The following is an 11,962-nucleotide window of genomic DNA, read 5'->3' as shown; positions in this document are numbered from 1 at the left end:
TGACGCCCAGGCTGGACTGCAGTGGCGCAATCTCTGCTCACTGCAACTTCCGCCTCCTGGGTTCAAGCGATTCTCCTGCCTCAGCCTCCCCAGTAGCTGAGATTACAGGCGTGCACCACTATGCCCAGCTAATTTTTTTTTTGTATTTTTAGTGGAGACAGCGTTTCACCATCTTGGCTAGCTGGCCTCAAACTCCTGACCTCAGGTGATCCACCCGCCTCAGCCTCCCAAAGTGCTGGGATTACAGACGTGAGCCACCGTGCCCAGCCAAGAAAATGTTTTAAGAAACTAGCCAGGCATGGCTGGGAGCAGTGGCTCATGCCTGTAATCCCAGTACTTTGGGAGGCCGAGGTGGGTGGATCACAAGGTCAGAAGTTCGAGACCAGCCTGACCAACAGGGTGAAACCCCGTCTCTACTAAAAAAATAAAAAGCCGGGTGCGGTGGCTCACGCTTGTAATCCCAGCACTTTGGGAGGCCAAGGCGGGCGGATCACAAGGTCAGGAGATCGAGACCATGGTGAAACCCCGTCTCTACTAAAAATACAAAAAATTAGCCAGGCGTGGTGGCGGGCGCCTGTAGTCCCAGCTACTCAGGAGGCTGAGGCAGGAGAATGGCGAGAACTTGGGAGGCGGAGCTTGCACTGAGCCGAGATCGCACCACTGCACTCCAGCCTGGGCGGCAGAGTGAGATTCTGTCTCAAAAAAAATAAAAAAATAAAAAATAGGCCGGGCGCGGTGGCTCAAGCCTGTAATCCCAGCACTTTGGGAGGCCGAGACGGGCGGATCACGAGGTCAGGAGATCGATACCATCCTGGCTAACACGGTGAAACCCCGTCTCTACTAAAAAATACAAAAAAAAAAAAAAACTAGCCGGGCGAGGTGGCGGGCGTCTGTAGTCCCAGCTACTCGGGAAGCTGAGGCAGGAGAATGGCGGGAACCTGGGAGGCGGAGCTTGTAGTGAGCTGAGATCCGGCCACTGCACTCCAGCCTGGGCGACAGAGCGAGACTCCGTCTCAAAAATAAATAAATAAATAAAAATAAAAATAAATAAAAAATAAAAAATAAATAAATAAAAATTAAAAAAAAATACCATTAACCGGGCATGGTGGCAGGCGCCTGGAATCCCAGTTACTCAGGAGGCTGAGGCAGGAGAATCACTTGAACCCGGGAGGTGGAGGTTGCAGTGAGCCAAGATTGCTCCAGTACACTCCAGCCTGGGCAACAGAGTGAGACTCAGTCTCAAAAAAAAAAAGAAGAGGAAGAAACTAGCCAAGCATAGTGGTAGCACATGCCTATAGTCCCAGCTACTGGGGTATGACCTGTAGTGGGAGGATCACTTGAGCCTGGGAGGTCAAGGCTGCAGTCAGAAGTCAAGGTTACAGAGCTGTGATTGCACCACTGCAGTCCAGCCTCAAAAAAAAAAAAAAGGGCTGGTAGCAGTCTCTCACACCTGTTAATCCCAGCACTTTGGGAGGACGAGGAGGGTGGATCACAAGGTCGAGTTTGAGACCAGTCTGGCCAACATGGTGAAATACCATCTCTATTAAGAATACAAAAATTAGCCAGGTATGGTGGCATGCCCTGTAATCCCAGCTACTCAGGAGGCTGAGGCAGGAGAATTGCTTGAACACCAGAGGCAGAGGTTGCAATGAACTGAGATCGCACCACTGCACTCCAGCCTGGATAACAGAGCAAGACTCTGTCTTTAAAAAAAAAAAAAAAAAAAAAAGCAAGATTGCCGGGCACTGTGGCTATAACCTCAGCACTTTGGGAGGCGGAGGCAGGCGGATCACTTGAGGTCAGGAGGAGTTCAAGACCAGCCTGGCCAACATGGTGAAACCTTGTCTCTACTAAAAATACAAAAAAAATTTAGCCAGGCTTGGTGGTGTGCACCTGTAATGCCTCGAGAGGCTGAGGAGAACTGCTTGAACCTGAGAGGTGGAGGTTGCAGTGAGCCAAGATCATACCACCGCACTCCAACCTGGGCAATAGAGCGGGACTCAGTCTCAAAAAAAAAAAAAGCCAGGATTCTGCAAAGTCCCTATCCCCAGTTAGGAAGGGCACCAGCACCTAAGAAATGAAGTCCACCCAAAAGGAAGACTAGAGAAGGTTGGCCCGTTAGAGGAAAGGCTTCTAGCTGAAGATCCAGCCCCAGTGGGACAGACACACACACACACAGACACACACATGCCCCCACTGGGCTTTGCACAAACAAGGAAGCTGGAGGCGATGAGCCAGAAAAACTGCCCAATGACAAAAGGCTTTGTCTTCTCAGGAAGCCAGGCACCATTTAAAGGCACGGAAGCACACAAGGAGACCAGCTGAGGCAGGCACACACAACCCACCACAGGGCAGTCAGCCGGGCACTCTTCTCCACACCCCCACCCAGTGCCAGTGGAAGCATGAGCCCAGGGAGGAGGGAAGGCACAATGAATTTCTGAAGTAAAGTTTAAATAGATTTTATTGTTACAAGGGGGATCCCACCAAGCAGGGTCAATGACCCCCCAGGAGGTCACCATGGAGACATCAAGAGGTCATGATTGCAGAAGAGGTGACTGGAATTGAACGATATGATCCAGGGGAGGCCGGCCAGAAATGCAGTAACATGACCAGGATAGGCCGGTGGGGCTGGTCAGGTCACAGTGTGAGGAGCAGAATGGCCCCCTTCACTCCGGCCTCTTGTAGTCCTCCAGGTGTGACAGGATCCAGCCCGCTGGCAGGAAGAGGCTTACAAAGCAGGAGGTAAGCGCAATGGCCTTTTCCTACACAAAGCACAAGAAAGAAGGCACCTCGGAGTCAGTATTCCCCTAGGCTCTCTAAGTCCTAGCAGTTCCCAGGCAGCAGAAAGCCCCCCTCAGGGAGCCAGGACTCAGAGGCAAGTGGGAGGCCCCTCATCCTCACATTAAAGGAATCCACGCTCCAGGGAGCAGACAGAGCAGATCCAAGGCTCCACTAACCCTTGAGGTAAAGGGTCAGTTATAAGGAGGGGGAGGAGTGAGAGGAAAGAGAGACAGCTGGGGTGAGGGTTCAAGGAGAAATCCACCACCAGATCACAAAGGAAGGGAAAGGAAGCAGGATTTATTGAAACCTGGTTTGTTTTTTTGAGACAGAGTCTTACTCTGTCACCCAGGCTAGAGTGCAGTGGCATGATCTCGGTTCACTGCAGACTCCGCCTCCTGGGTTCAAGCGATTCTCCTGCCTCAGCCTCTCGAGTAGCTGGGATTACAGGCGCCTGCCACCGCGCCCGACTAATTTTTGTATTTTTTAGTAGAAACAGGGTTTCACCATCTTGGCCAGGCTGGTCTCGATCTCCTGACCTCATGATCCACCCTCCTCGGCCTCCCAAAGTGCTGGGATTACAGGCATGAGCCACTGTGCCCGGCCTGAAACCTGTTTTAAAGCTGGTCTGGGGCGGGCATGGTGGCTCACGCCTGTAATCCCAGCAATTTGGGAAGCCAAGGCGGGCGGATCACAAGATCAGGAGTTAGAGACCAGCCTGGCCAACATGGTGAAACCCCGTCTCTACTAAAACTACAAAAAATTAGCCGGGAGTCGTGGTGGGAGCCCGTAATCTCAGCTACTCGGGAGGCTGAGGCAGGAGAATCGCTTGAACCCGGGAGGCGGAGGTTGCAGTGAGCCAAGATCGCACCACTGCACTCCAACCTGGGCGACAGAGCGAGACTCCGTCTCAAAAAAAACAAACAAAAAAAGCAAAGCTTGTTTGTTAACACCCAGGATCCTTGCATGGGCCAGTAACTCCAAAACTGTACCTATCCTTCCTTGCCTTAAAACCCCCTCCCAGGCGGGGCGCGGTGGCTCACGCCTGTAAGCCCAGCACTTTCAGAGGTTGAGGGAAGCGGATCAAGAGATAGAGACCATCCTGACCAACATGGTGAAACCCCGTCTCTACTAAATATACAAAATTCAGCTGGGCATGGTGGCGCGCGCCTGTAGTCCCAAGCTATTCGGGAGGCTGAGGCAGGAGAATCGCTTGAACCCGGGAGGCGGAGGTTGCAGTGAGCCGAGATCGCGCCACTGCACTCCAGCCTGGCGACAGAGCGAGACCCCGTCTCAAAATAAATAAATAAAATAAAATGCCGGTAACAACCATTATCGTCGCTGACAGCGTCAGGCGTCCCCCAATGAACCAATGAGAAAATGGGCTCGAGGCAGTGCAGCGAGGAGGCGACAGGGGAGGGAGGGCCTGACAGGACCTGAGCCGAGATCCTGGGGCGGTGGGGAAAGACCTAACGCCGACAGCCCCGACTGTCGCCCGGGCACTGTCCCCGTCGTTCGCGCCCTCCAGACATGCCCAAACCGGCAATGCTGCTCCCTGCTACGCTGCGGGGCGCGGGGTGCGGGGCATTCTCAGGACCGCCTGAGGTCAGCAAGGCAGAAGGGGCAAGCCCACGGCGCCTCCCGTGCTCTTCCCGGCCAGTTCCTCACCAGAGTCCCAAGCTCCTCCTCCGGCGGCATCGAATGGACCTTGGCGCGCGGCACTGGGAGCCGCCGGGCCGAGCCTGTCAAGCCCCGCAGCAGCAGGGACGTCAGGACGGACATGATGACACGGAGTACACCACAAAAAGCTGTCAGCCGTAGCCCAAGGTCAGCAAGCAAAAATGGCTGCGCCGGCCGGAAGTTCCGGCATTGGGGAGGCCGGGAAACGGCGGCCCGGAAGTCTCTAGGAAATGACGCAAGAACACACCTCCTACCGCTCTTGGCAGTTTTTGGCGCGTTCCTCGAAACAGCCAATTGACACCTTCCTACCGCTATGGGCGGAGCACAAAAGGGCTCTTCTTCTGGTTCTGTTCCTCCTCCAAGGCCTATACTTGTGAGTGACATCTCGGTCCACCCAATCATGTACGCGAGAAGCCTAAACTGTTCTTGACTCCTCCCTCCATTCATACTGTTAAATTTCTCTCTATTCAGGCCGGGTGTGGTGGCACACGCCTGTAATCTCAGCACTTTTGGGGAGACTGAGGCGGGCGGATCACCAGAGATCAGGATGTTTGAGACCAGCCTGGCCAACAAGGTGAAACCCCGTCTCTACTAAAAAACAAAAGTAGGGGGCTGGGCGCGGTGGTTCACTCCTGTAATACCAGCACTTTGGGAGGACGAGGCAGGTAGATCATCTGAGGTCAGAGTTTGAGACCAGTCTTGCCAACATGGTGAAACCCCGTCTCTACTAAAAATACAAAAATTGGCCGGGCGCAGTGGCTCACGCATGTAGTCCCAACACTTTGGGAGGCCGAGGCGGGTGGATCACCTGAAGTCAACAGTTCGAGACCAGCCTGGCCAATATGGTGAAACCCCGTCTCTATTAAAAATACAAAAATTAGCTGGCATGGTGGCGGGCGCCTGTAATTCCAGCTCGGGAGGCTGAGTCAGGAGAATTGCTGAACCCAGGAGGTGGAGGTTGCAGTGAGCCAAGATTGAGCCATTGCACTCCAGCCTGGGCCACAAAAGCGAAATTCCGTCTCAAAAACAAAAAACAACAATAAAAAAAGTTTGAGAGCAGCCTGGCCAACATGGTGAAATCCCGTCTCTACTAAGAATACAAAGAGAGCAAGACTGTCTCAAAAAAAAAAAAAGTCTCTATTCAGAGTCCCCTCCTCTCCACCAGGCCTCCATCATTCCTGACACTGACCTAGTAACCAAACTCCCCTCAATTACTCTCAATTACTATTTCACTCTTCGATTCCAGTTACCATGCTGGAGCAGCCAACTTCCCTTTCTTCCAACCCTTTCTCTATCTCTCCCTCCCCCATCCTTTCCTTCTTGGTTTTTTAAACCTAAATCTGACCAAGTCATATACTTTCAGTGGCTCCCCATTGCTTCCTAGGCAAAATCCCAATTCCTGAATGTCACTGTCCAACCTCAACTCTCAAAACTCTTCAATATTCCACATCTTCAACCCTGCTCTCTGATTTCCACCACCAAGCCTTTTGTTGCATTCGAAATGCACTCTGCATTTTGTTGTTGTTGTTGAGACGAGGTCTAGCTCTAAGCCCAGGCTGGAGTGGAGTGGAGTGTGATCTCAGCTTAGTGCAGCCTTGCAACCTCCACCTCCCAGGCTCAAGCCATCCTCCCACCTCACCCTCCGGAGTAGCTGGGATTAAAGGCGTCCACCACCATGCCTGGCTTTTTTTTTTTTTTTTTTTTGAGACAGAGCCTTGCTCTGTCGCCCAGGCTGGAATGCAGTGGTGCAATCTTGGCTCACTGCAATCTCTACCTCCCGGATTCAAGCAATTCTCCTGCCTCAGCCTCCTGAGTAGCTGGGATTACAGGCATCTGCCACCATGCCCAGCTATTTTTTGTATTTTCAGTAGAGACAGTGTTTCACCATGTTGGCCAGGCTGGTCTTGAACTCCTGACTTCAGGCGATCCACCCACGTCGGTCTCCCAAGGTGCTGGGATTACAGGTGTGAGCCACCGTGCCCAGCCTTGTTTTTTTTTGTTTTTTTTGTTTGTTTGTTTTTGAGACAGGGTCTCACTCTGTCACCCGGGCTGGAGTGCAGTGGTGTGATCTCAGCTCACTGCAACCTCCACCTCCCGGGTTCAAGTGATTCTCCTGCCTCGGCCTCCCTAGTAGCAGGGACTACAGGTGCCTGTCACTGCGCGCAGCTAATTTTTGTATTTTTAGTAGAGACGGAATTTCACCATTTTGTCCAAGGTAGTCTAGAACTCCTGACCTCAGGTGATCCGACTGCCTCTGCCTCCCAAAGTGCTGGGATTACAGGCGTGAGCCACCGCGCCCAGCCTAATTTTTGTAGAAATGGAGGGGGGTCTTGCTATGTTAGCCAAGCTGGTCTCAAACTCGTAAGCTGAAGCGATCCGCCCAGATCAGCCTCCCAAAGTGCTGGGATTACAGGCATGTGCCACCGCGCCTGGCCTGGCCTCTGAACTTTGGGTTTGGTTTTGTTTTGTTTTATTCTGAGACATGCTGTCACCCAGGCTGGAGTGCAGTGGTGCAATCGCGGCTCACTGCAACCTCCACCTCACTGGTTCAAGCGATTCTCCTGCCTCAGCCTCCCAAGCAGCTGGAATTACACACCCGGCTAATTTTTGCATTTTTAATAGAGAGAGGGTTTCACCATGTTGGCCAGCCTGGTCTTGAACTCCTGGCCTCATGTCATCTGCCCGCCTCAGCCTCCCAAAGTGCTGGGATTACAGGCGTGAGCCACTGTGCCCGGCCTTGCTTCTGCATTTTATGTTCATTTTTTCAGCTCCTATCCAGGCTGCCTTTTTCACCAAGCTAACTCCTGCTTCCTGGCTTCCAGTTAATGATACCACTTACTTTATTCAGTGAATACTTGTTAGCCTTTACTGTGTGTTAGGAAGTATCGTAGACACCAGTATAAACGAGGTGAATAAAGTTTCTTGTCACAAAGCTGACATTCTGAAGGTAAAAAACAGACAATAAATGGGCACTTAATTAGAAACGATTGTGTAAGTGTCGCGGTGAAAATAAACGATGATGTGCTAGGAAGATACGTGGGGCGGGACTACTCAGGATGTCTTCACTGGCCACCCCAAGCCTGTGTCTCCTCTCTGTCCAGCAACACCTGTGACAGCCCTGCCCCACATGGTGGGTCTCCATCAAGACTAGGGGCCACCTGAGGGCAGAGCCTGTGTTGGTTCACCACTGTTTCCAACCAGACACTCTGAATGTTTCTAAACTGCAGGAGACTGAACAGTATTGAACTTAGGTAGAAGGCAGACAAGGAAAGGGGGTGTGGGACCAGCCACTGGGCCAGGTCTTAATGGTACAACCTCATTCCAGGTTTACAATAATGTCATGAAAGAGATACTACTATTATTTCAATTATTTGAGACAGTGTCTTGCTCTGTTGCCTAGGCTGGAGTGCAGTGTCATGACCACAGCTCACTGCATCCTCGACCTCCCAGGCTCAAGTGATCCTCTTGCCTCAGTTTCCCGAGTAGTTGGGACTACACCGCCATACCTGGCTAACTTTTTATTTTTTGTAGAGTCAGAGTCCCACTATGTTGCCCAGGCTGGTCTTGAACTCCCGGGCTCAAGCAATCCGCCCACCATGGCCTCCCAAAATGCTGGGATTACAGGCGAGAGCCACTGCACCTGGCCTATTTCAAATTTTTTACAAATGAGGAAATAGGCCTGAAGAGTCAGGTGACTTGATCAAGATCATGAAGCTACAAGGCTGCCTTGCCAGGATTACAGGGCGGGTCTGTTGCCTCCAAAACCCATGCTTTTAGCCACCACACATGCTGCTGCAGAGGTGGACTTTCCAGAAGTTCCAGTTTTGACATTGAGGTTAATAACCAAAGTCTGTGGCAGGGGGTGGCAATGGGGTGGCAAGAGATTGAGAAACAGGAGCTTCAGAAGAGAAACCTCAGTCCATGGGTGATGGGGGCGGGTGTCACAGCAAGGCGGCAATGAACTCGGAGTGCCCTAGAAGGGGAGCTGTGTCTCGGCTTCCTCTGGAGGGATGTGTTCCCAGGCCCCAAGCTCATCCCTCTTCACTGCCCCCTCATCTTCCCCACCCCATTCTAGTTTGTTGTTTGTTTTTGGCTTACAACACCACAAATTTATATTCTTACACTTCTAAAGCTCAGCAATATAAAATCAAGATGTCAGAAGGCCAGTATTTCTTGTCGGGGCTCCAGGGCAGAAAGAATCCATTACCTTTTTTAATTTCTTTTTTTTTTTTTTTTTTTTTTTTTTTTGAGACGGAGTCTCGCTCTGTGCCCCAGGCTGGAGTGCAGCGGCGCAATTTCGGCTCACTGCAAGCTCCGCCTCCCAGGTTCACGCCATTCTCCTGCCTCAGCCTCCTGAGTAGCTGGACTACAGGCGCCCGCCACCGCGCCTGGCTAATTTTTTGTATTTTTAGTAGAGACGGGGTTTCACCGTGTTAGCCAGGATGGTCTCGATCTCCTGACCTTGTGATCCGCCCGCCTCGGCCTCCCAAAGTGCTGGGATTACAGGCGTGAGCCACCGCGCCCGGCCAACCTTTTTTAATTTCTAGAAGCCACTTGTATCTCTTGGTTTGTAATCCCTTCAAAAAATATGGAACGCTTCACGAATTTGCGTGTCATCCTTGCACAGGGGCCATGCTAATCTTCTCTGTATTGTTCCAATTTTAGTGTATGTGCTGCCGAAGTGAGCACTGTTTTTTGTGTTTTTTTTTTTGACAGAGTCTCGCTCTGTAGCCCAGGCTGGTTTACCGTGGTACGCTCTCAGCTGACTGCAAACTCTGCCTCCCAGGTTCAAGTGATTCTCCTGCCTCAGCCTCACCAATAGCTGGGATTACAGGCACATGACACCACGCCTGGCTAATTTTTGTATTTTTAGTAGAGACATGGTTTCACCATGTTGGCCAGGCTGGTCTCAAAACTCCTGACCTTGGCCAGGCATGGTGGCTCACGCCTGTAATCCCAGCACTTTGGGAGGCCGAGGCGGGCGGATCTCAAGGTCAGGAGATCGAGACCATCCTGGCTAACATGGTGAAACCCTGCCTCTACTAAAAATACAAAAAAAAAATTAGCCGGGCATGGTGGTGTGTGCCTGTAGTTCCAGCTACTTGGGAGGCTGAGGCAGGAGAATGGCGTGAACCCGGGAGGCGGAGCTTGCAGGGCAGCAGAGCAAGACTCTGTCTCAAAAAAAAAAACCTCCTGACCTCAAGTGATCCACCTGCCTCAGCCTCCCAAAGTGCTGTGATTACGGGCGTGAGCCACCATGCCTGGCCCCAGTCCTAGCAATCTCAGCCCAACCCCACCCACAACCACTAAGGGCCCTGTTCTTGCCCTGTGCTGAGTCCTAGCAAACAGCCTGGGATAGATGCTTCTAAACTTCCTCCCCAATCCCCAGGGGCACAGGGTTAAGAGACCCAGGCCCCAGCTGGCTGCCGCTGGGAAAAGGAAGAGGCAAGGACCTCCCTGCTGCCCACCTGGGCTTGTCTGGCACTGGGAAACAAAGGAATAACTCCCCAATTAGAGCACAGTCAGGTGTAGGCAACAGAAAAATGGCTTCCCTCCACCCCTCTAGGTTCTTTGGCTGGACTATGAACTAAATTGACTTAAGACAGATCAACAGGTGAAAAACCATTTCTAATTAGATGCATACTATGATGGTCAGTACTGAGTGTCAATTTGATTAGATTGAAGGATACTGATCCTGGGTGTGTCTGTGAGGGTGTTGCCAATGGAGATGAACATTTGAGTCTGTGCTGGGGAAGGCAGACCCACCCTTAATCTGGGTGGGCACCATCTAATCACCTGCTAGTGGGGCTAGAATATAAAGCAGGCAGAAAAATGTGAAAAGACAAGCCTGGCCTCGCCTCCCAGCCTACAACTTTCTCCCATGCTGGATGCTTCCTGCCCTCAAACATCAAATTCCAAGTTCTTCGGTTTTGGAACTTGGACTGGCTCTCCTTGCTCCTCAGCTTGCAGGCAGCCTATTGTGGGACCTTGTGATCATGTAAGTTAATACTTAATAAACTCCCCTTTATATACATATATCCTATTAGTTCTGTCCCTCTAGAGAACCCTAATACACACACACAAGGGAGTACCACAAAACATGCAGCTCGAAGGGTCAGCTGAAGCTTATATAGCATCCTGAGCTACAGAAAGAAACAGGGGATGGGAGTTCTCAGGGGTTATGAGGGTGAGGGGAGGATGTGTATGGTGAAAAAGGGCTGTCTTATTACACAGATGAAGTCTCCGGTGATCAAAATTGTTTGGGCCGGGCCTGGTGGCTTACACCTGTAATCCCAGCACTTTAGGAGGCCGAGGTGGGCAGATCACGAGGTCCAGAGATTGAGACCATCTTGGCCAACATGGTGAAACCCGTCTCTACTGAAAATACAAAAAAATCAAGCTAGCTGGGTGTGGCGGCGGGCACCTATAGTCCTGGCTACTCGGTAGGCCAAGGCAGGAGAATCACGTGAAACCAGGAGGCAGAGGTTGCAGTAAGCTGAGATTGCACCACTGCAGTCCAGCCTGGTGACACAGCAGGACTCTGTCTCAAAAAAAAAAAAGTTGTCTGGAGCAGCCCTCTTCCTGATATAAGATACTCTTACCAATGTAAGACTAGTAATATAATTTCCATTATGCATGTAAATTACAAAATAGTAACCTAAAAGGAAGAAGCTGAAACAAAATTAACATAAGCAGAGAGCTTATTTGGGCCAAGTTTGATGATTATAACCTGGGAGCATAGAATCAAGTTATCCTGAATATACACTCTGATTAGCAGCAGTTGTAACTGCATTTTTTTTTTTTTTTTTAAGACAGTGTCTCGCTCTGTCACCCAGGCTGGAGTGCAGTGGCACCATCTCAACTCATTGCAACCTCCGCCTCCTGGGTTTAAGTGATTTTCCTGCTTCAGCCTTCCGAATAGCTTGGATTACAGGCGCCTACCATCACACCTGGCTAATTTTTGTATTTTTACTTTTTATTTTTTTATTTTTTTATTTTTATTTATTTTTTTTTTTTGAGACGGAGTCTGGCTCTGTCGCCCGGGCTGGAGTGCAGTGGCCGGATCTCAGCTCACTGCAAGCTCCGCCCCCCGAGTTTACGCCATTCTCCTGCCTCAGCCTCCCGAGTAGCTGGGACTACAGGCACCCGCCACCATACCCGACTCATTTTTTGTATTTTTTAGTGGAGATGGGGTTTCACCGTGTTAACCAGGATGGTCTCGATCTCCTGACCTCGTGATCAGCCTGGTTTAGCCTCCCAAAGTGCTGGGATTACAGGCATGAGCCACCGCACCCAGCCAATTTTTGTATTTTTAGTAGAGACGGGATTTCCCATGTTGGTCAGGCTGGTCTTGAACTCCTGACCTCAAGTGATCTGCCTGCCTCAGCCTCCCAGAGTGCTGGGATTACAGGCGTAAGCCACCATGCCTGGCCTGTAAGTGGATTTTTAAAAGCAAAAAAGGAAGACAGGGAGCCAGGAGGATCGCTTGAAACCAGGAGTTCAA

The 11,962-nt window shown here is 51.1% G+C and overlaps 1 protein-coding gene and 1 non-coding gene across 2 annotated transcripts; both read right to left on the bottom strand.

The window, feature by feature from the left end:
* Positions 1-2,492: 2,492 nt before the first annotated feature.
* Positions 2,493-4,601, bottom strand: COX8A (cytochrome c oxidase subunit 8A (ubiquitous)). The gene is made up of 2 exons (NM_001112641.1): positions 4,447-4,601; positions 2,493-2,762 (listed from the first exon to the last, which is right to left on the bottom strand). Exons 1-2 carry the CDS (start codon positions 4,558-4,560, stop codon positions 2,667-2,669), a joined length of 210 nt encoding a protein of 69 aa, NP_001106111.1. The 5' UTR covers positions 4,561-4,601; the 3' UTR covers positions 2,493-2,666.
* A 4,439-nt stretch (positions 4,602-9,040) lies between these two features.
* LOC116269966 lies at positions 9,041-9,147 on the bottom strand. The gene has a single exon (XR_004177756.1). It is a non-coding gene; the product is annotated as a U6 spliceosomal RNA (small nuclear RNA).
* Positions 9,148-11,962: the final 2,815 nt, after the last annotated feature.

This window comes from Papio anubis, chromosome 12 (genome assembly GCF_008728515.1).
Source record: "Papio anubis isolate 15944 chromosome 12, Panubis1.0, whole genome shotgun sequence".
Lineage (NCBI taxonomy): Eukaryota > Metazoa > Chordata > Mammalia > Primates > Cercopithecidae > Papio > Papio anubis.
Note: the sequence above shows the minus strand (reverse complement) of the source record. Positions and strands in the feature narration are given on the sequence as shown.

Excerpts from the sequence above, each read along its gene's own strand:
- COX8A (NM_001112641.1), bottom strand. The coding sequence starts at position 4,560 with ATGTCCGTCCTGACGTCCCTGCTGCTGCGGGGCTTGACAGGCTCGGCC. Across the intron at positions 2,763-4,446 it reads AGGAGGAGCTTGGGACTCTG|GAAAAGGCCATTGCGCTTAC; the intron begins GTGAGGAACTGG and ends TGCTTTGTGTAG.